At 54.5% G+C, this 18,602-nt stretch overlaps 1 protein-coding gene across 7 annotated transcripts; it reads left to right on the forward strand.

Annotated features, from left to right (window-relative positions):
- Positions 1–1,076: 1,076 nt before the first annotated feature.
- KCNIP2 (potassium voltage-gated channel interacting protein 2) lies at positions 1,077–17,142 on the forward strand. 7 transcript variants are annotated; one of them, XM_061194012.1, is made up of 10 exons: positions 1,077–1,149; positions 13,487–13,582; positions 14,434–14,532; positions 15,191–15,315; positions 15,719–15,788; positions 15,957–16,027; positions 16,149–16,256; positions 16,438–16,542; positions 16,677–16,739; positions 17,033–17,142. In XM_061194012.1, the coding sequence occupies exons 1-10, from the start codon at positions 1,077–1,079 to the stop codon at positions 17,078–17,080; spliced, it is 858 nt and encodes a 285-aa protein (XP_061049995.1). In that variant the 3' UTR covers positions 17,081–17,142. The 7 variants fall into 7 exon arrangements, with proteins under 7 accessions (XP_061049995.1, XP_061050004.1, XP_061050013.1 ...); XM_061194021.1 differs by having other exon boundaries at positions 14,479–14,532; XM_061194030.1 differs by lacking the exon at positions 14,434–14,532.
- Positions 17,143–18,602: the final 1,460 nt, after the last annotated feature.

The following is an 18,602-nucleotide window of genomic DNA, read 5'->3' on the forward strand; positions in this document are numbered from 1 at the left end:
GGGCCTCATAACAAGGGCATTTCTCCCCCATTCTTGCCTGCATCCCCAAACCCCTCAATCATTTCCCAAATCTTCTGGAAAACAGAAGGAATCTAGGACAGGGCAGGTGACAGAAGAGAGCAGGGCAGGAAAGTTGAAAGAAAAAAAAAAAGGAACAGAAGAACAAGAAAGTCTTGAGAAACTGACCTGGTTCACTCTTTCTTTTCTTTTTCTTCCCAGTTGGCCAGCGGGGGTCATTAGATCAGGGAAGAAGGCACCTTGAGAGTGAATAGGGCCCAGAGACAGGGTCCTGGAGTGGGTGAGGGTAGGGGTCCTTCTAAGAGAAGAGAAAATTGTAGTCCACTGGCCTGAGATAAACCTGCGTTAGAGGCTGAGTTGACCTTTGCATCCCTAACCCCCTTCAAGCAGGGTGGGCACTGGTGGGGGCCAAAGAGACTCATACATGGGTGGAGAACAACAGAGAAAATAGGGGCTGACAGGGAGACCAACAAGGGACTCATACATACCCGGGCCAGTGCTGAGGGTAGGGGAAGGAGTGCTGAGAATCGGGGGCGGGGATTCCTCATAGTGGAGCCTTTCTGGCCCTGTTCCCTCCTCCACCCGCAAGACCCGGGGCTTCAGGTTTAGGGGGTAGTGTTGCCAGAGAGCTCGTCTCCCTCCCCGCACTTCTCAGCTCACCCTTTCACCGGGTGCCTCCCCCGAACTGCAAAGAGGAGGGGGCGGGGGTAGGGGGAGCCAATCCCGGCAGCGCCAAAGGGGGGAGGTGGCGGTGACAGCCGCGGGGAGGGGGCGGGAGGAGAGGCGGCTCGGCTCCAGCTCCGGGCTCTTCTCCGCTCCACTCTGCTTCCGGCTCTGCGCTCACCTGCTGCCCAAGCCTCCCGCTCCTGCCCCAGGATCCCCAGGTGGGCCCTAGACCGCGGCGGTCCCCAGGCTCTTAGCCCAAGCGCGGACTCTCCAGCCTCCAGCCCCCGGCAGCGCACTACGCCGCCAGGGGGCGCCGTGTGAGTTCTCTATCCCAGCCACCCGGCGCCCCCTCCCACGGCCCAGGTGGGGACGGGAGGGGGGCGCCGGGGGCCATGCGGGGCCAGGGCCGTAAGGAGAGTTTGTCCGATTCCCGAGACCTGGACGGATCCTATGACCAGCTCACGGGTGAGTCAGTGGCTTGGGGGTCGGGGGAAGGAGGGTAGATTCCATCCCCCCAGACCCTTAAGCCCCTCTAACCCCTGCCAGGCCTTTACCCACACTCTGACCCATTCCCAGGTACCCTCCCGGCTGTTCTGGGCGGCAGGACACTGAGGTTCAAAGCCTTGGGTCCCGCGGTGGGGGGTGGAGGGGTTGGGGGCAGAGCACGTGGGCAGGTGGGGAGAGGCAGCAGGTGTGGGCATGCATGACACAAGGCTAGGAGGGTGTCTATAGTGGGAGGTGTTACGTGCGAGAGCGCCTGTCATTCTTTGTGTCTGTGTGTATGTATGTGTGTGCGCCTCCCACAGCTGGTTGCCATGTGCCCTGGGCTTGGTGACAGCCAGGGTGAGTGTGATTGCGTGTGATTGTGCAATTGTATGTCTTGTCAGATGTTTCAGTGAGGTTGTGTTGGACCCTGATTGTACTGATGAAGTTGTTTTAACCAAGTATCTCTGTTCTGTGTGCAACTCTGTGCTTTGAGTGTGTGATTTTCTGTATGAAGTGGCATGTGACTACCAGTATGCGTCAGGTCTTCACTTTATGGTGGTATGTCTCTTTGTAAGACTTTATGACTGTGAACCTCCTGGGACAAGCATGTGTTAAAGTGGGTTGTGTTGTGTTTTAATTGTGAGACTGTGCGGGTTATATTGGTGTTTGATACTGATTGTGTACTTTCATGTGGTGATGTCTGCAGTGGGGCTCTGTGAGTGTCTATGGCATGTCTTACCCTTGCTGCCTCTCTGGCTTCCTGGGGCAGAAGGGGGTCTTTAGTGCACACCACTGCTTCCCCATGTTTTCCACAAATAGCCCGGGTCGACCCAAGGAAGGACTCTGGTGTCCATCTACCCAGCCTGGCTTCCAGGAGCGTCACCGGCTCCTGTGGGGAGGCTTTGGTTAATTCTGGATCAGCACCCCCCCCACAAAGTATTTAGAGATCATTCTTACAACTGAAGCTCCTTCAACCCCCAACAACCCTCCCAGAACTTCACCCAAACCCAGAGGAAAACAAACCCTTTAGCCTCCCCTCCAGACCCAGAGATAGAAGCTCTAGGCCTGGGAGGTACCATGTGGCCTCCCCTTCTAAGTATCCCCCCAAACCACTTTGCTGCTCAGGCATCCTCTCTCTCCCACACTGGGGAGGTATGTGAGACCAGTACATCTGTGCCTGTGCATATTCCTGGGTTTGGTAGGCAGATCCACGTGTTTGTGTGGGTGACTGTGTCACCTTGTGTACATTTCCATATACGTGTGTTTCTGTCTCTCAGTGTGCAGCCTGCCCAAGAACTCCAACAGGGAATGGGAGTAGGGAGACTGTCTCCCCTGTGTCTGAAACAAGCTGGGGAGGTGAAGGGAGGCCATGATCCTTGTCTGTCTTGAGGAGAGTGAGGTTAAGACTTGGGGAAGAGGAGAGGACTAGGTTGTAGCGCCTTGAAAAAGTGTCTCCCTGACTAACACACCCTGGGGAGGTTCTTGTCACTATGCCCAGACTCCCAGAAGGGGGAGCCCTTCCACTCAGGCAGGCCCCAGATGTGCCCTAGATGTGCCTCAGGCCTGGATGGATTCCAAAGGTCCAGGTGACTAGCTCTGCTTTAAACTGTGTTCTCACCAACTCAGGATCCTTGAGAGTAGTAAGGGCCCCAGCGCCCTCATTAGCTCCACATGAATCAGTGTTTGCTTCCTGCTTTAACTGATTCTCCCCTTTAGTGGAATCATCTGCTCCCCACTTGGCTATTTGAATCAGAGACTGGGTGGAAGTGGGGAAGCCCTTGTACGGGAAGGTGCAGGAATAGAAGTGTGAATACCAGCTCTGTATGACTTTTGCTCTCTGGGCCTCATTTTTTTCATCTGTAAAATGGGAAATACTACTTCCCACCTGCTTGCCCCCCAAGGGAAATAGAAAGTTCAAATGTTGACAAGCATCAAGAATCGTGTTCCACGTCATGAGCATCCTCGCTGTAGATAGCTCCACACGCAACTTGGGAAGTAGAAATAAGACTACCAGGAGCTCTTCTTTCGAAGGAGGGCTTGTCTTACAGCGGGAGATAAATGGGGTTGGGAAGCCGGTGTTAAGGCGGTGGGTGTTAAGGCGGTGGGTGCTCGGAGACGCCTGAGCTGAAGCCGGATGGGGAGTCGTTGTCCGCGGTGCTGAAGCGCTTGCAAGGCGGAAGTGCAGCAGGGCCAGCCAAATTCCCAATGTTCCTTCCTTGTGCAGGCGGGATTCCTGGAATCGGACCTGGGGATATTCTTTGGCTTCAGTCATCCCGGCCTATCAGGCTGACAGGAAGGGGGCGCTAAAGTCATACCTCAGGTCATCCTGGGTTGCCCGAGCCTCTTTCCTTACCCACTCCCACCCCAGGCTCAAAACAAATCTGGGGGAGACTTTTAGGAGAAAACAATCTGAGCCCCACCCCGCCCCGTCCCGCATCTAGCACCTCCGGGCCCGGCAGGACCTATTGGCAGTGCGGCGAGGTGGGAAAAGGCAGCGATTCGCTGCGGTCCTGTCCAAGCCGGAAGCAAGAAAAGGACTGGAGAAGATGAGGAGAGAGTTGGGACCTGGCTGGCCAAGGCCTGAGCTCGGGTCCCGGCTTGGGATCTCCGGAGTTGCGTCCCTCCGGCCATAAATATCGTTCCCGGACTGGCGCGCCCCCGTGTGGTTTTAGAGGAGCCATGCTTGCGGAGCTGATTCCAGATGAGGATGTTGCCAAATCAAGTGGCAAGGTTCCATGGAGTTCAGGGTGACTCTCGCCTCGTAAATGTAGGATTTTCAGCCAAAAATACGGGATCCCAGTCGGAGGAGTGGGATCCCCATAGGCTCTGTCAGAAGTTTAAAGGCGTTAGTGGGTCCTGGAAGGGTTTACTTTGGGTATAACCAGATAGGGATGAGTCCAGGGCCAGGACTGTGGGTAGGGGGGCTTCTCCTCGATGCATCTGGCTGACAATCGGCATATGAGGGGAGAGTGTGAACCCGCCGGACCGGGACACAGGGACACAAAACAGTTACAAGAAAAAGATATTCAGAGCCAGAAGACAGAGACCAGTAGGGGCACGTCCCTGCCGCCCCTTTGTCACTCCAATACACTGGTCAGTTCCTCCTCTTCCCTCCTACTCTCGCGCCCATTGGTCCAGGAAGTATGGAAGTGTGGGGAGTTGCCATGACAACTGGGTCCTCTAACCCCTTCGCATCTCTCTGTCAAAATGGGAAGAGGAGGGGTGTGACAGGCAGAGAATGAGGGGATGAAGCGGGGCAATGAAAGATAATGTTCATTCCCTCTCCAGCTCCTTTTTCAAAAACCGTGGGTGCCCCCTTCCCCACCGGAAATTCAGAAAATATTCCCAGAGAAGGCTGTGAGGGAGAGTCCGTGCCGCCCCTCCCCCCCGGCCCCGCCCCGCCCGAGTCTGGGAATTTGGGGGACGGGTGCTTCAGGCGCAGGGGCCAGGGTGAGTTCCCCTCGTGTGGCCGGGAGAAGACGGGAAGCGGAACGAGGCTCTATTGCCTGAGATCCTGGTCCTATGGGTCCGGCCCTCCCGCGCCGCCCACGCAGGGCCCACTCCGTTGGGGGCGGAGATCAGAACGCCCCGGGCCTTGGGGGCGGAGCTTGACCTCTGTGCTCACCGCAGGACCATGAACAGATGCCCCAGCAGGTGCCGGAGCCCGTTGGGGCAGGCAGCGCGATCCCTCTACCAGCTGGTGACTGGGTCGCTGTCGCCAGGTATGAGGAAGGGAGGAAAGGGCTGGACCCCTCAAAAATTAAGCGAAGTGGGATAGGAGCCTTACAGAGGTGGGGAGAGAAAGGGCCCCTCACAGAGGTGGAAGGGGCAGGATCCTTCAAAGAAAAGAGTTTAAAGGGCAAGACTCCAACAGAAGTGGAACTTGGGATAGGGTCCCGTAAAGAGAAGGTGGAGGACATAGGGGTCTTCAAAGAGGAAAGGAGAAGGGGCATCATGGTCACTCACAATGGTGGAAGAGGGGGCAGGGCTCCTTACTGAGAGCAGAGGTGGGGGCCTCAAGCAGGTGGATGTAAGAGGCAAGGCCCCTCACAGGGATGAAGGGAGGAAGCTTGCAGCAGAGCAGGGAAAAGGCAAAGCTCTTTACCGAATTGCTTAGTTTAATGGGATCTTAAGATGAGTAGGGGCAGTGTGCAGAAGGAAAAAATCCTGAGGTGGGACTGGACCAACATGAACTCAGCTAGTGAGTTTATGCATGATGGATGGATAGACTTGTGTGGCATAAGGATTGTATGTCACCGTTTTGTCTATCTCTGGGAGTCTGTATTAAGGGGGTTTGTGCCTCAATGGGGTTGTGATCACTGGGGCTGTGCACCCCTAGGGTTACGTATCCCTGGAATTCTGTGACACTAAGACTGCATGTACCTGGAGTTCTATGCTTTAGAGTTGGGTTGGGGGTTCCTGAGTCACACTAAGTTAGCTGTATAGACTTCATAACGTTGTACCTTGGTGTGGGATTTGTGGAATTTATGACATGGATTGTGGGTATTATATCATGGCACTGCTGAGATTATGCACACCTCCACTTGGGTTTCCTTAGAGCTGCCTGGGCAGGGCCCACAGAACCCAACATCTCCTCCCCACCTGACCTGGGGAGACCAAAACATCCTAGCCTGGTGGCACTCTGGGATCTGTAGTTCTCTGGCTCTCTGCACAGTATCCCCTTGAGCCCCTGGAGTATAAGCAGGCCTCTCCTTACAATGTGCTCCCAGAAGGAGAGGAGATGGGGCTGAGCCAAAGCCATGCTTGGATGTCTCTTGGGAAGCATGTGTCCTCCAAGCCCCCTGCTTGGGCCTGTCTCAAGTGACAGATGGCTGGAGCCAGGCGGGGCCAGCTCTCAATCATAGCAGGCATGACTTCCAGGCCCTAAAATAGCCCCAGGGCCTAGGGAGGTCATTAATTACCTGATACAGCTGGGGGCTGCTCTGTCTTCTGGCCTGGCTGGGGATGGAGTGGGGCTGGAGGGCTGACAGAAGGGTCTTTACTGGTTGGGTTCTTCACTAGGGGAGCAAGGGCAGATGGGAAAGTGGGACAGTTACATACTATGGGCCCCCTTCATTAGGCAGTATTTCTCTGGGTTTGAACTTCGGGAGGTAAATAACTAAATGATAGGTGTATCTCCGTGGTGAGATTTGAGGGATCTAAGGGAGGGCTCACCTAATGCTTCAAGATAGTTTTCCCTTCAGCCCTCACTCTGCCTGAAGTGTTTTCATTAAGACTTCACTCCTCTGTGTGAAGAGCAAAGTGGCACAGGGATGCTTGGGGAGGACAGACCTGGGCAACTTTCTCACAGAGCCCAGAGACTTGAGAGGTCTCTGAGTGGGGGGAAGAGAGAGCCTGAAAAACAACTTGCTCTTTCACTTCTATCAGATTCTCTCACCAGAGGCCTGGTTGATTTAGGACCTTGAGTCCTGTGAGGCTGGGTCAAGGTCTCTGAAGGTTGAGGGTGAGGGTGAGAGAAGGAAGAGGAGGGTCCGCAGACAGGACAACCGGCTAAACCGTTGTCAGTCTGTCCTTCTGTGAATCAGCAGCAGAGATCAAGGAGATGCTGCTGTGCTGCCTCTTTCCAATCAAATAGCCTGGCTTGGCATTCAAGGCTCCATGGAATCTGCCCCTTTCTGGTCTTATCACTCATAGCTCCCCCAATACGAACTAAGCTGCAGTCACTCAGGATTCCTTGACACCTCCACACACGTTGGAGAGACAGCCTGAGGGAGCTGGCAGATCACTGGTTCTGGTTCAAGTCTCGACCTATCCTTTATCATCTGTGTTATCTTGGGACAATCACTTCTCTGAGCTTCAGTTCCTTCATCTGCAAAATGGGTATACTGCTACTCAATCTGACCATTTCAGCTGTAAACACAGGAATAATAGACCCTATCCCTCAGGTCTATTATGAGGACTAAATGAGATAACATGTGTAAAGTATCAAGGACACAAAACATGCTCAATAAATGTTGGTCCCTTTGTTAAGGCAGACTGTTGACATTTTAGCCATCCTTTAAGAACCAGCTCAAAAAATACCCTCTCCAGGTTTTTCCTGGGCTCCCAGTTAGAAGACTAGAGCTCATTTCATGGCCTGCTTTGAACAGTTCCTACCACATAGTAGGCACACAACAAATATTTTTTGAATGAGTAGATACCTTATAGTTCTGTCAGTGGGCTGTCTCTCCCTGCCCAGGAGAGCCAGAACCCTGTTTGGTTCACCTTTGTTCCACAGACACCAGCTCAGAGCCTGGTATTCAATTTGTATATGTCCAATTTTTTAACATCTTTGCCCTCTAGGAGCTTGGAATCTAATTGAGGAAACAGGACTGATCCAGAAAGACCTGAGTTCAAATTTGCAACATCTCCTCTTAGCTAGGTGACCTTGAGCAAGTTCCTTTACCTTTCTGGGCCTCATTTACCTCATCAGTGAAATGGGCACAATACTATTCACTCTGCCTACCTCATGGGGTTGTCATGAGAAGACATGGAAATAACAATGTTTGTGGAAATGCTTTGTAAATTGCTAAGATATGTAAGGGGGGAGTATAATATTATTAATAATGGCAGTAAACAATTATAAGCAATTACTCTGTGCTAGGAATTATTCTAACAGCTTTCCGTGTATTAGTTCATTTAGGAGGGCCTAGCAACCATATGAGGTAGGAAACCGAGGCACACAGAGATTAAGAACTTTCCCAGTTAATTCCAAGGGGCAGAGCTGGGATTTGAACCCAGGGAGTCTGGCACCCTGGCCCACACTGTTAGCTACCATGCTACGCTGCCTCCTTTTACTGTTCCCACTGATAACATTACAGACTTAGGTGCTGAGTTTTGAGGGCCCAATGGGCTACCGTAGAATTTCAGGTAGCTGGGAGCCTGCTGAGGGCTGGAGGCTCTGAAGGGAAGGGAATTTAAGCTGTCTCTAAAGGACAGGTAAGAACTGTAGGATAGGAGAGCAAAAGGGAGTTCATTCCAGGCAGAGGGAATAGCAGGAGCAAAGCCACAGCGATAGCACTGAGTTTGGTGTGTTTGGGGGACAGTGAGGAGGCGAAACTGGCTCAAAAAAAGGCATCTGCTGATGAGGGTGGGGGAAGGGTATTAAATGCCAGGCATGGATTTTGGACGATGAGAGGGAGATGCTTGCTCATTTCATCTGTAAACCTGTAACCTCCAAAGGTGTGAGAAGCCAAAAACAGTCCCTGAGTTGACTTCTTCCTGGGGGAGGGAGGGGGGACAAGCAGAGGACCAAGTCTGCCGGAGGCATACCCTCCTTCCCAAGGATGTTGGAAGGGTTGGTGGAGAGGGAAGGGGTAAGATACGGTGTGAGATGGATGCCTGACCCCCCAGTGGTGGCCACGTAGAACTGCAGATCCGTGAACCTCAAATGAAGCAGTAGGGACTAGCCCCCATCCCCACCCCCACCCCACAATTGAGGCTGAAACACATCCCAGAGCTGGACGAGGTGGCAAGGGTCCCTTGGGTTAATCCCCCTAAACTGGGCCTCCTGTGTGGGCAAGCTGTCTATGAAAGGAGCCAGTGTAGCGTGGTGGTTTAGAGCACAGGCTGAGTCAGGCTGCGTTAAAATTGAGCTCTGACACTTATTGATCTTGGAGATTTTCTTAAGCTCCTTTTGTCTAGTTTTCCCACCCATAATGTGGGGATAACAGTACCTCCTTCATAGGTTTATTGTGAAAATTCAATGTGATAATGTCTGTAAGCACATAGCACATTATCTAGCACATAGTGATTGCTCAATCCCTAGCCAGCTGTGGCAGTAACCCAGAGGCTCTTATCTTCTGGCTCCCTGGTTCTGCAAGCCTCCCCCCACCCCACTTACAGACACCACCGCCGCCATCACCACCACCTTGAGGGAGACGGGAAGATGGGGGAGGGGCTCCAGGAATACACCGGGGCTGTGTGGCTCCCTTGGAAGGTTCAGATTTCCCTCCTACTCTGGGTTTCTCCATCAGCTCAGTAAAGATTCCCAAAGAACAGGGAGGGTTTTGGCAGCTCCTGGGTGAGGCCCCTGCCAGGAGGAAAGGAAGAGCACATCCCTCCTCTCCCAAGGAGCTTGATTCTCTGGGTCCCAAAGGCAGCTGCAATAAGTCCCCTCCCCAGAGGGTCATGATAGGGCTAAGCGGCTGTTTTCCTGCCCAGGCTACTGGACCTAATCCTCCCTCCCTTGGGCCTCAGTTTCCCTGTGGCCTGTGGGAAGAGAGTGCTTCCCGCCTCTCAGTCTCCATGGCAACCGCAATCAATGGTGGTGGTGTCCTCCTGACTGGAGAGGTCACCACCTTCTCCTCCCTTATATTCTCATACACTTTCATGCAGATACAATTACACAACCACCATAGACCCATACTCCTAATTATATGACACATCCATACTACCAATCTTCAGACCCACATGCCACAACCCTGCTAAAATACAGATACCTCACACCCCATACACACTCAGAAATACTCCAATACACTCTCACACACACACCCCACAGACACCCAGGTTACATACCCATATACACCACACACACCCCTAGGACAGGTGCACAATCATGTGTAAACACACACACAGACACACGTAAGAGGAGGTACACATACTCTCCATACACATACAGGAATATACACACAAGAAGACACTCAGACACCCATAACATATTCTGACCCACATATCTATTACTTATGCATGTGCAGCTCCTAGTTTCACACACACACACACACACACCCTGCCCTTCCCTGCCTTCTCTCTAAGCACAGGTTTTCCCTCTGCCCCCTCTCTTTGGCACAGAGTAGCCACAGGGTGTCTGAGGGAAGCTGTCTCAGGGGCAGAGGCAGGGCACTGCCCCCCTTCTCTGGTCTGGCCTGGCCCGTAGCCTTCACACCAAAAGCTCTGGAGGAGATACCAATCCATAGGTAGAAGTGGCCCCATGAAGAGGAAGAGGCTGTGGCTTGGAGGCTGTGGCTGGGAGGCCTGTGGGGAGGCGGGGGGGGGGGGGGGGCGGGGGGGGGAGAGGGAGGAGATCCGGGGAGCGAGAGGGGGAGGGAGACTGCGGGCAGTCCTACTCAGGCTGGGGAGCCTGAGGGGGAGGAAGTGTGAGTAGGGAGGGCCAGCCTCAGCCTGTGGGGCCATGCCCCAGGCCCACCATGAACCTGGAAGGGCTGGAGATGGTCGCTGTGCTTGTGGTCCTCGCCCTGTTTGTCAAGGTCCTGGAGCAGTTTGGCCTCTTTGAGCCTGTCTCCTTGGAAGGTAACCCAGGTGTCTGGCATGTCTGGCCTGCTGGCTAGAAGGACAGTGGCCCTCAGGGTTGGGGAGAAGATTACTCTGACTTTATGACTGGGGTGAGGGCTGCGGGGGTAAGCAGGTTAGTGATGGGATGGGGCATCTGGGGGAGGGGAGGAGAGGAGTTGGGGGAACAGGACATCTGGGAGAGGCAAAGAGGGGGACTCAAGGAGTGGATCTGGGGGAGGCGAGGAGGGAATCTGGGGGATTGGGTGTCTGAGGGAGGTGAAGAGAGAGGGCCAGGAGCCAGGGAGGTGATGAGGGGGTACAGCATGGGGGGACTGGGATTGAGGATAAGGGTAAACTGGGGGGAATGAGGAAAAGTCTGGAGACAGGCAGGGGTATCTGGAATAGAGGAAGGAGGTTCCAGGGGTCCTGAGATAACACCAGACTTCTGGGGAGTCCCTTTTGGGGCCAGGGACCCACAACGGCTCTGAAGATGTGTGTGACTCTCCACACCTCCATCCTTGCAGGCGTGGGTTACAGGGTGTGTGTGGACTCAGTGTGTGAGAGATACAGGGGGTGTGGCTGTGTGTTCACGTGTGTGAGAAAGGACAAAACGTATGACTACTTGAGCCTGTGTATGTGACAGGGGTGTGATTTAATGTGTCTGAGTGACAGAGTGTGTCGCTTTATGAGATGGCAGATGTGACTGTGCCTGAGGGGCACGGACTGTGTGGCTGAGCCTCTTTGGGCATCTGATTGTGTGTGTGGCTATTCCCAGAGTTCCCTGATGAAATACCAGCTCCATACCCAAGGCTAGGGATGGGGTGGGTTCTGGAGGGACAGGAGTGGGATCACTGTGAATGAGACATTCATAGACAAATCTGGTAGGAGAGTGAGGGGTGGATCAGATCAGGGACCCTGCCTCCCAAGCCGCCTTGCCTCTCCCAGGTCCTCTCAGGATCTAAGGGCAGAATGGGTTCCAGAGTCTAGACATTGGGAGTGGGAAGGCAATTCTCCACCCAACCCCAAAGTCAGGTGGGGAGAATGATACTGGAGGTAGAGAGGGGAACATGTTCTGCCTCCCCAGGGAGTTTTAGCCTCTCCCTCTTCTTCATGCCGAGACCTGTGCAGCTCCATAGCATGGCTACAGGAAAACAGGCAAGAATCATGATAAGAGGACTGCAGGGTAGACACCTGGGAGAACTGAAAAAATGTGAAAGGAGCTAGGGAAGAAGGTCCGTGAATTGCCTGCTCTAGGGTTCCGTAAGAGCAGAAAACTCCTAGTCTACCCTCCATCCTCTATGCTGCATTTATTGGGGTGGGGTGGGGTGGGTCGCAGGGATTGGTCCTAGATGAACTGGGATTCATCCAGTCCTGGGAAGATTAAGTCAGTCGGGCTCTAACTTTCCATCCCCTTTAGACTATTGGTGGGAAGGGGGGAGGCATCCTGTCTGCTGAAGTCACCCCCTTTCTCTTCCCACCTTCTGAGGAGCCTACAGGAGACTGAGTCCTTGGAGCAGGCAGGGGACCAGATGGGGGGATGTGTGAAGAGGGAGAGGTTGGGAGAGGCAGGGGGAGCCATTCCCCAGTCCAGAGGCTACTACACCACCAGAGGCCCCAGGCACAATCGGCTTCAGGAAACCAAAGTCCAGACTAATGGAGCCCTGGGCCAGAGGCCAGGCCGCTGTCGATCCCTCACCCAACTCACTGCCTCCCTCCCACCTCTCCATAGCTCCTGGGGAGAGAGGACAAATGGGAGGGAGAGGAGGCGCTGACTTCAAGCAGTTCCCTCCTGGGAGCACAGCATCTTCCTGAGGGTGGAGCCGGCTTGGGAGGCAGGGCCTGCAAGGGAGCTGGGGTGCCAATCTACAACTAAAGGAAATTGGGCCCCTCCAGGAATGGAGTGAGGCCAGCTTCAGTCAGTATGCCAGGTCCAGTGAGCTCTGGCCCTGGAGTCTGGAGGTGGGTGCAGCCAGGAGACAGACACACAACAGGAACTTGGAGGGTCTCCCTGGGATACAATTAGAGCCGTAGGACACATGTGTAAATAAGAGGAAGTGAGGGGAACTGTGATCAGTGGGCTCCGGGTAGTCCCACATTACAACAAAATACTCATCTCCAAGGTCTGTCATTGCCTCAAAGTTTGCTATCATTTCACCTTCAAAGAGTAAGCCATACTGGAAAAGACTGGGAAGGGACACACTTTTAGGGCAGATGAGTTCGCTGAGAACTCTGTTCTGCTGGCGGGAAGATTCTAGGTGCCTTGGATTGAGGGGTTATAGGAAAGAAAGGTGGGGGTGTACCCAGGGCAAATGCAGGTTCTGTGGGTGAGGTGCAGTCTTAGGTATCTGGGTGCCATGGGCACCTAGGTCACAATATGATATGGGCATGTGTGTGGTGACCTTGATATGTCATGGTGACCACACTGTGATGTGATGTCCCAGGGTCATTGTGTGTTCTTGTGTGGTTTGATCATGCTGTGTGTAAGATGGCCTGTATGGTTCCTAATGTATGTCTGTCATGTTTTTCCCAGGTCAGTCACATTTGTATATGTTTGTATTAAGAAGTACAAGGTCAAAGTGTGTATGTCTGTGTGTGTGTGTGTGCATGTGTTGGGAGGCCACTGGGTATGAATGAGGTACTAGGTATCAAGCGGTCCTTGTGTGGCATCCATCACTCTGATTTATCACACTATCTATACACACCTGTCACTGTGTGTGTGTGTGAGAGAGGCAGGCAGCCCCCGGGTTGGACATCACCCTCAGAGGTCCAGCTGTAGCACTGGAGCCAAGGACGCTGGGTCAACAAAGACTGAGGCCAATGCTACTCCACCCCCCCGCCCCCGCCACCTCGCTGTTCCCAGCTGTGTCCCTTTATACAAGGTGCCGAGCCACCTTGGTGGACTTTCCATGCCTGTGAAACCCACTGGACTCCCCTAACCGGCCCCAGCTACTCTCACCATTACCCACCCCCCATTTTCCCCCAACACCCGCCCCCAGCCGGGGTTGATTTGTGATGGTGGGGAGGGTACAGGGAACAGAGGGACAGTGGGGTTAATGTACCTTCCTGGGGTCTTCTCTCTTCCCAGGCCACCCTCCAGGGCCCACTAAAAAAGCGCTGAAGCAGCGGTTCCTCAAGCTGCTGCCTTGCTGCGGGCCCCAAGCCCTGCCCTCAGTCAGTGAAAGCAAGTGCCTCTCCTGTGCTTCCGGGGGTGGGGCCCGTATGTGTCGGGGTCTGACCGGTGTGAGGGGAGCCGGCCGGCGTGAGTGTGTGTGCGCGTGACCAGTGTGGCGGAGGTGGGCTGGGCACTGGCTGACCAGGAGTGTGAGGGGGCGTAGCTACGCAGCGCAGAGCGGAATGTGTGGGCGTGGTCAGTTTGGAGGCGGGGCCTGAGTGTGTGGGCCATCTGGGTGTGCGAAATGGGCAGGATCTGGGTGTTTGGGCGTGGTCAGTGTGACAGGCTGAGGCCACTCTGAGCCTGTGTGAGTGTGGCCAGTGTGGCAGGGGTGGGACCAGGCGGCTGTGAGGGTCTGTGCGTGGCTCAGCTGGGGTTAGTGTCTGGCCGCCCTCCCCGCCCCTGGGCATGTTTTGGGCCTTGAGATGTAGGTCACCAGTGCCTTGACTAGATGGATGCAAGTGTAATGATGGAGCCCGCCTTCCTCCAGATGCCAGGATACTTGAGTTTCCTAGTACCAGCCTGGTCCCCAGTTGAGTGACCAAGCTTTGTCTGTAGGCCTCAGTTTCCTCATTTGGGCTTTGCCCACCTCACAGGATTATACATACTGCATCTTTGCAAGCTATAAAGGCCCGGTTTGTACTCATTATTTGAGAAGGTCGTTGTGTTTGATTCTGCTGGGTCCCACAATGGGGGTCGATTCGGAAAAGGGGCAGGGGGATGAGCGCGGGGTCCGATTCGTGTGTGTCTGTGCTCATTCGTTACGTGTGCCTCTGTGCGCGGGGGGGGCTGGGGTGTGTGCACTGTAACACGCAGGTCTGTGAGATTTGCTGTGAGTGTGAGGGGCGAGGTGTGTGCAGCTGGCCGGGTCCTCCGCTTTCTCGGTGACAGTTCGCTCCCTTCAGCATTAGCCGCCCCAGCCTCCCTCCGCCCCCACAGACCCCGCCTGCTGGACCCAGGTGACTTACTCTCCTGGTGGGGGCGGGGGCGGGGGACTTCGGGAGCCTGGGGTGGGGGCACCTGCCTGGGGACTGGATGTTGGGAACAGGGGCGGGGCTGATACGGGGGCCAGGGGTGGTGGCCTTCTCTAAGGCACACTAGGGGTGTGGCAGGAGTGGGGTGTGGAGGGGGCTTGGCTGGAGCTGGGCGGGGCATGGCTCGGGCATGGCTGCGATAGGCGGGGCTTGGCTGGAGGGAAGGATCTGGGCGGGGCAAGGGTGAGACTGGGCGGATCTGAGTTGGTAAGCGGAGGCCCAGGGCTCGAACCCTCAGAAGCCCCCTCTCCAACCCAATTTTTCTACTCCTGGCCTTTTGGGACGAAGACGGGGCTGGGGGCCTTCCCCTCCAACCAGGGATCAAGGGCCCAGGGGCCAGCACTGACTCAGACCCCGGGCTCTGGGGCCAGGCCTGGCCTTGGGCTGGGCCCGCTGATATACCTCGAAGCCGACCAGCATCTTCTTTCCTTGCCTTGATGTCCTTGGCTCTGGGTCCGGGGAACTGGCAGGCTGGTCTCCGGCGTCGGATATGGGGGGATGGATGGTTCAGTGATTTTGAAGAGGGGTCGTGGGGGACAGGCCTGAGGCGCGGCTGTCCCCCCCAACCGCCCCCACCCCGCAGACAGCGTGGAGGATGAGTTTGAACTGTCCACCGTGTGTCACCGGCCCGAGGGTCTGGAGCAGCTGCAGGAGCAAACCAAGTTCACGCGCAAGGAGCTGCAGGTCCTGTACCGTGGTTTCAAAAACGTGAGTGCAAAGCTGAACCAAACTGGGGAGGGGCAGGGCCTATCCAGGACTTTTCTGAAAGGTTGGCCTGGAGGCTTTGAGGAGTGACAGGGGAGGGGAGGAGAAGGGACAGCTCCCCTTCCACCACAGACCGAACTTCTAGATAGGGGTTCCTGCTGGTTTGAGAAGGGGCGGAGCCTGTAGATTGGTCTGTCAGTTCTGTGTTTTTTATTTGTGCGCTTGGGAGAAGTCTTTCCTCCAGGAGAAGAGCTACATGGTGAGCCCCCTGGAGACACGAAGATTTCCCCTCTCTTTGGGAGTCTCTGGACAGGGAGGGTTGGGTGGGAATGTGGTGGGGGGCGGTGAGTGGAAGGGGGTTTTGTCTCTTTCTTCAGTCTGGTTTCCTTCCCTACGCTACCCCCAGGAATGTCCCAGCGGAATTGTCAATGAGGAGAACTTCAAGCAGATTTACTCCCAGTTCTTTCCTCAAGGAGGTGAGGGGACAAGTCCTGAGAGGAAGCAGCTGTCCATCTCTAGGCTGACTTGGGGAGAGGGCTGGAAATGCCAAGTGAATGGGGTTTGAGGAGCCCCATAGAGGTAGGGAGGTAGGAAGTCCTCTCCTGTCTGGAAGCCAAGCTTACTCATCCACACTTATCCTGCAGACTCCAGCACATATGCCACTTTTCTCTTCAATGCCTTTGACACCAACCATGATGGCTCAGTCAGTTTTGAGGTGAGCTGGAGACTGTGGGCCAGGGAAGCATGTTTCCTGGGGCTTCAGGGCCAGGCCAAACCCAGAGAGAGGGTTGGGTGAAAGGTATCAGAAGACCCATTTTCCCCTGCCTCCTTCCTAGGACTTTGTGGCTGGTTTGTCAGTGATTCTTCGGGGAACCACAGATGACAGGCTGAACTGGGCCTTCAACCTGTATGACCTCAACAAGGATGGCTGCATCACCAAGGAGGTACAAGGCAACTGAACAGCTGGAGGGGTTGTGTGTGGGCAGGTGTAAAGGGCCCATAGGAGGGATATGTGACCCACATATACATCACCAGCAAGGGGTGGGGTCTGCCCTAGGCTCTAGGCCTTCTAGTTTGGAGGCTGGAGGCTCTGAGGAGGGATCCTCTTCTCTCTCGGCCTAACAGGAAATGCTTGATATCATGAAGTCCATCTATGACATGATGGGCAAGTATACGTATCCTGCACTCCGGGAGGAGGCCCCAAGGGAACACGTGGAGAGCTTCTTCCAGGTGCCTGGGACTGGGTAGGCTGGGTTTTAGAGTGAAGGGAAGGAGGTGAGGTCGCAGAAGGGAACTTACCTGAGTTCTGCCTGCCTCTCTCCTGTCATCCCTCCTGTTTTCCCTACCTGACTACCTTTTTGCAGAAGATGGACAGGAACAAAGATGGCGTGGTGACTATTGAGGAATTCATTGAATCTTGTCAAAAGGTACAGGGCCCTGCCCTCTACATTTCCCTGGTCTGGACTCAGGGCCTGATTCAATGATGTAGGAGAAGGCTCCTTTGGGCAGAGTACTATTTCCCTAACTCACTGCCACCTCTGAATCTTTTCCTTCATAACTTGGGGAGGCCTGTCCCTTCCCCACCTCTCTGGGTGTCTCCTTCCTCACTGCCTCTCTCTGTCTCTGAACGTCCCCATTTCTGAGTCAGTGTTCTTCTCCCTGTCTCTGATAAGCTCTTTTTCTTTCTCTCCAATCTGCCTCTCTCCCACCATGGCTACAGGACGAGAACATCATGAGGTCCATGCAGCTCTTTGACAATGTCATCTAGCTCCCCAGGAGAGGGGGTCAGTTGTCCTGGGGGGACCATGCTCTAGCCCTAGTCCAGGTGGACCTCACCCTTCTCTTCCCAGGTCTGTCCTCATCCTAGCTCTACCCTGGGGGCTATAGGAATCCAAGAGCCTGGGGATTCAGTGGTCCAGATTGCTGGAGCTGAGGGGGCTAGGGAGTGGGCAGAGTGTATCTGTGGGGTGTTCCCAACTCCCAACAGCTCCCCCTTCCTGCCTGAAACTCAGTGCTGAGGGTCCCCCTGCTATAGGAATTGAGTGGTCCTCCCCCTTCCACCCCCACTTGAGAAACCACAACGCTAGACAAAATGTCTCCTGCTATGGTGCTTCCCCCATCCCTGATCTCATAACCATTTCCCCTAAGACTCCGTTATCAGAAAGGCTGTTCTGTCCTTGGCACTGACTGGCCTTTCAGACCAGGGCCTTTGAGAGCCCTGTAGGAGGTGGACAGGAATGTAGAGGGAGTAATCTTGGGCCTGAGCCAGTGCTTAGGTCCTAGGAGGTAGCTGGGGTAGAGAACAGAAGGGCCTGGGGATTATCAGTGAGAGCATGCCAGGCTATAGCTTTGAGCTCTACAGGTCTGCCATTCCAAGCTGTCAGAATATGAATTTCCAGGCTCTTCAGAAGACCTTGTTTCCTTGGAAATACCCCAGAAAATTTCCAAGTATCCCAGGAGAGTCTGAGATCCTGGTGTTTGGCTCATCCCTGGAATTCCCTCCTCTCCTCTCTTCCTGTTTGTGTAGTGGTGGTGGCAGCAGGGGGAAGATAGGTGGGAGCTGTCTTGGCTGATACCTGCCGAAGTTTCAGCCTACCCTCTCTGATGGCTACAACTTAAGTTTTCATTTGCCATTTCCTCTAGACTTGGAGGCACAGAGTAAGTCAGGGACCACACAGTGGATGCCTTAGAAGAAAAAGGAAGGAAGGAGGCAGGCATAGATTTGAACCCAGTGTGGGGGCATTTATTAGACTCTGTGATATACCCAGGCTCTATTCCTGCCCCCCGACATAGCCTCCTCATTGCCCACCCAGAGTCTCCTCTTGCTCTATTCAATCTACCCAGAGATGCCCCTGAGCACACCTTGAAGGCAGGGACCATAGGACCCAGGTCCCACCTCACTGTCAGCACCCCTGCCGTGCCGCCACCCCTTAATATATCTGCTTGTCCCATTTAGCTCACTCTCCCAGTCAGCTGTGATCTGAGGGGGAGGGTCCCCAGGGAGCCCCCTTTCCTATCAGAACACTGTTGACTGCTTTGCATTTTTGGTTCCTCTGTAATTTTTGTAAAATAAGAAGTACATCAGATCCAATAAAACACAATGGCTATGCACAGGCTCTGTCTCTGCCTTTTTGTCTCTGCTACCCCGCACATAACTCACAACCCATAATTCATACAGCCTTTTGGATTCCAGAGAAAATGCTTCCTTTCCTATAGTATGGCCAACCCTTGGCAGGGGATCAAGACACAGGTTCTGGAAGGGTTGGAAACCTACTGGACCTCAGAGAGGC

This window comes from Eubalaena glacialis, chromosome 1 (assembly GCF_028564815.1).
Source record: "Eubalaena glacialis isolate mEubGla1 chromosome 1, mEubGla1.1.hap2.+ XY, whole genome shotgun sequence".
NCBI lineage: Eukaryota > Metazoa > Chordata > Mammalia > Artiodactyla > Balaenidae > Eubalaena > Eubalaena glacialis.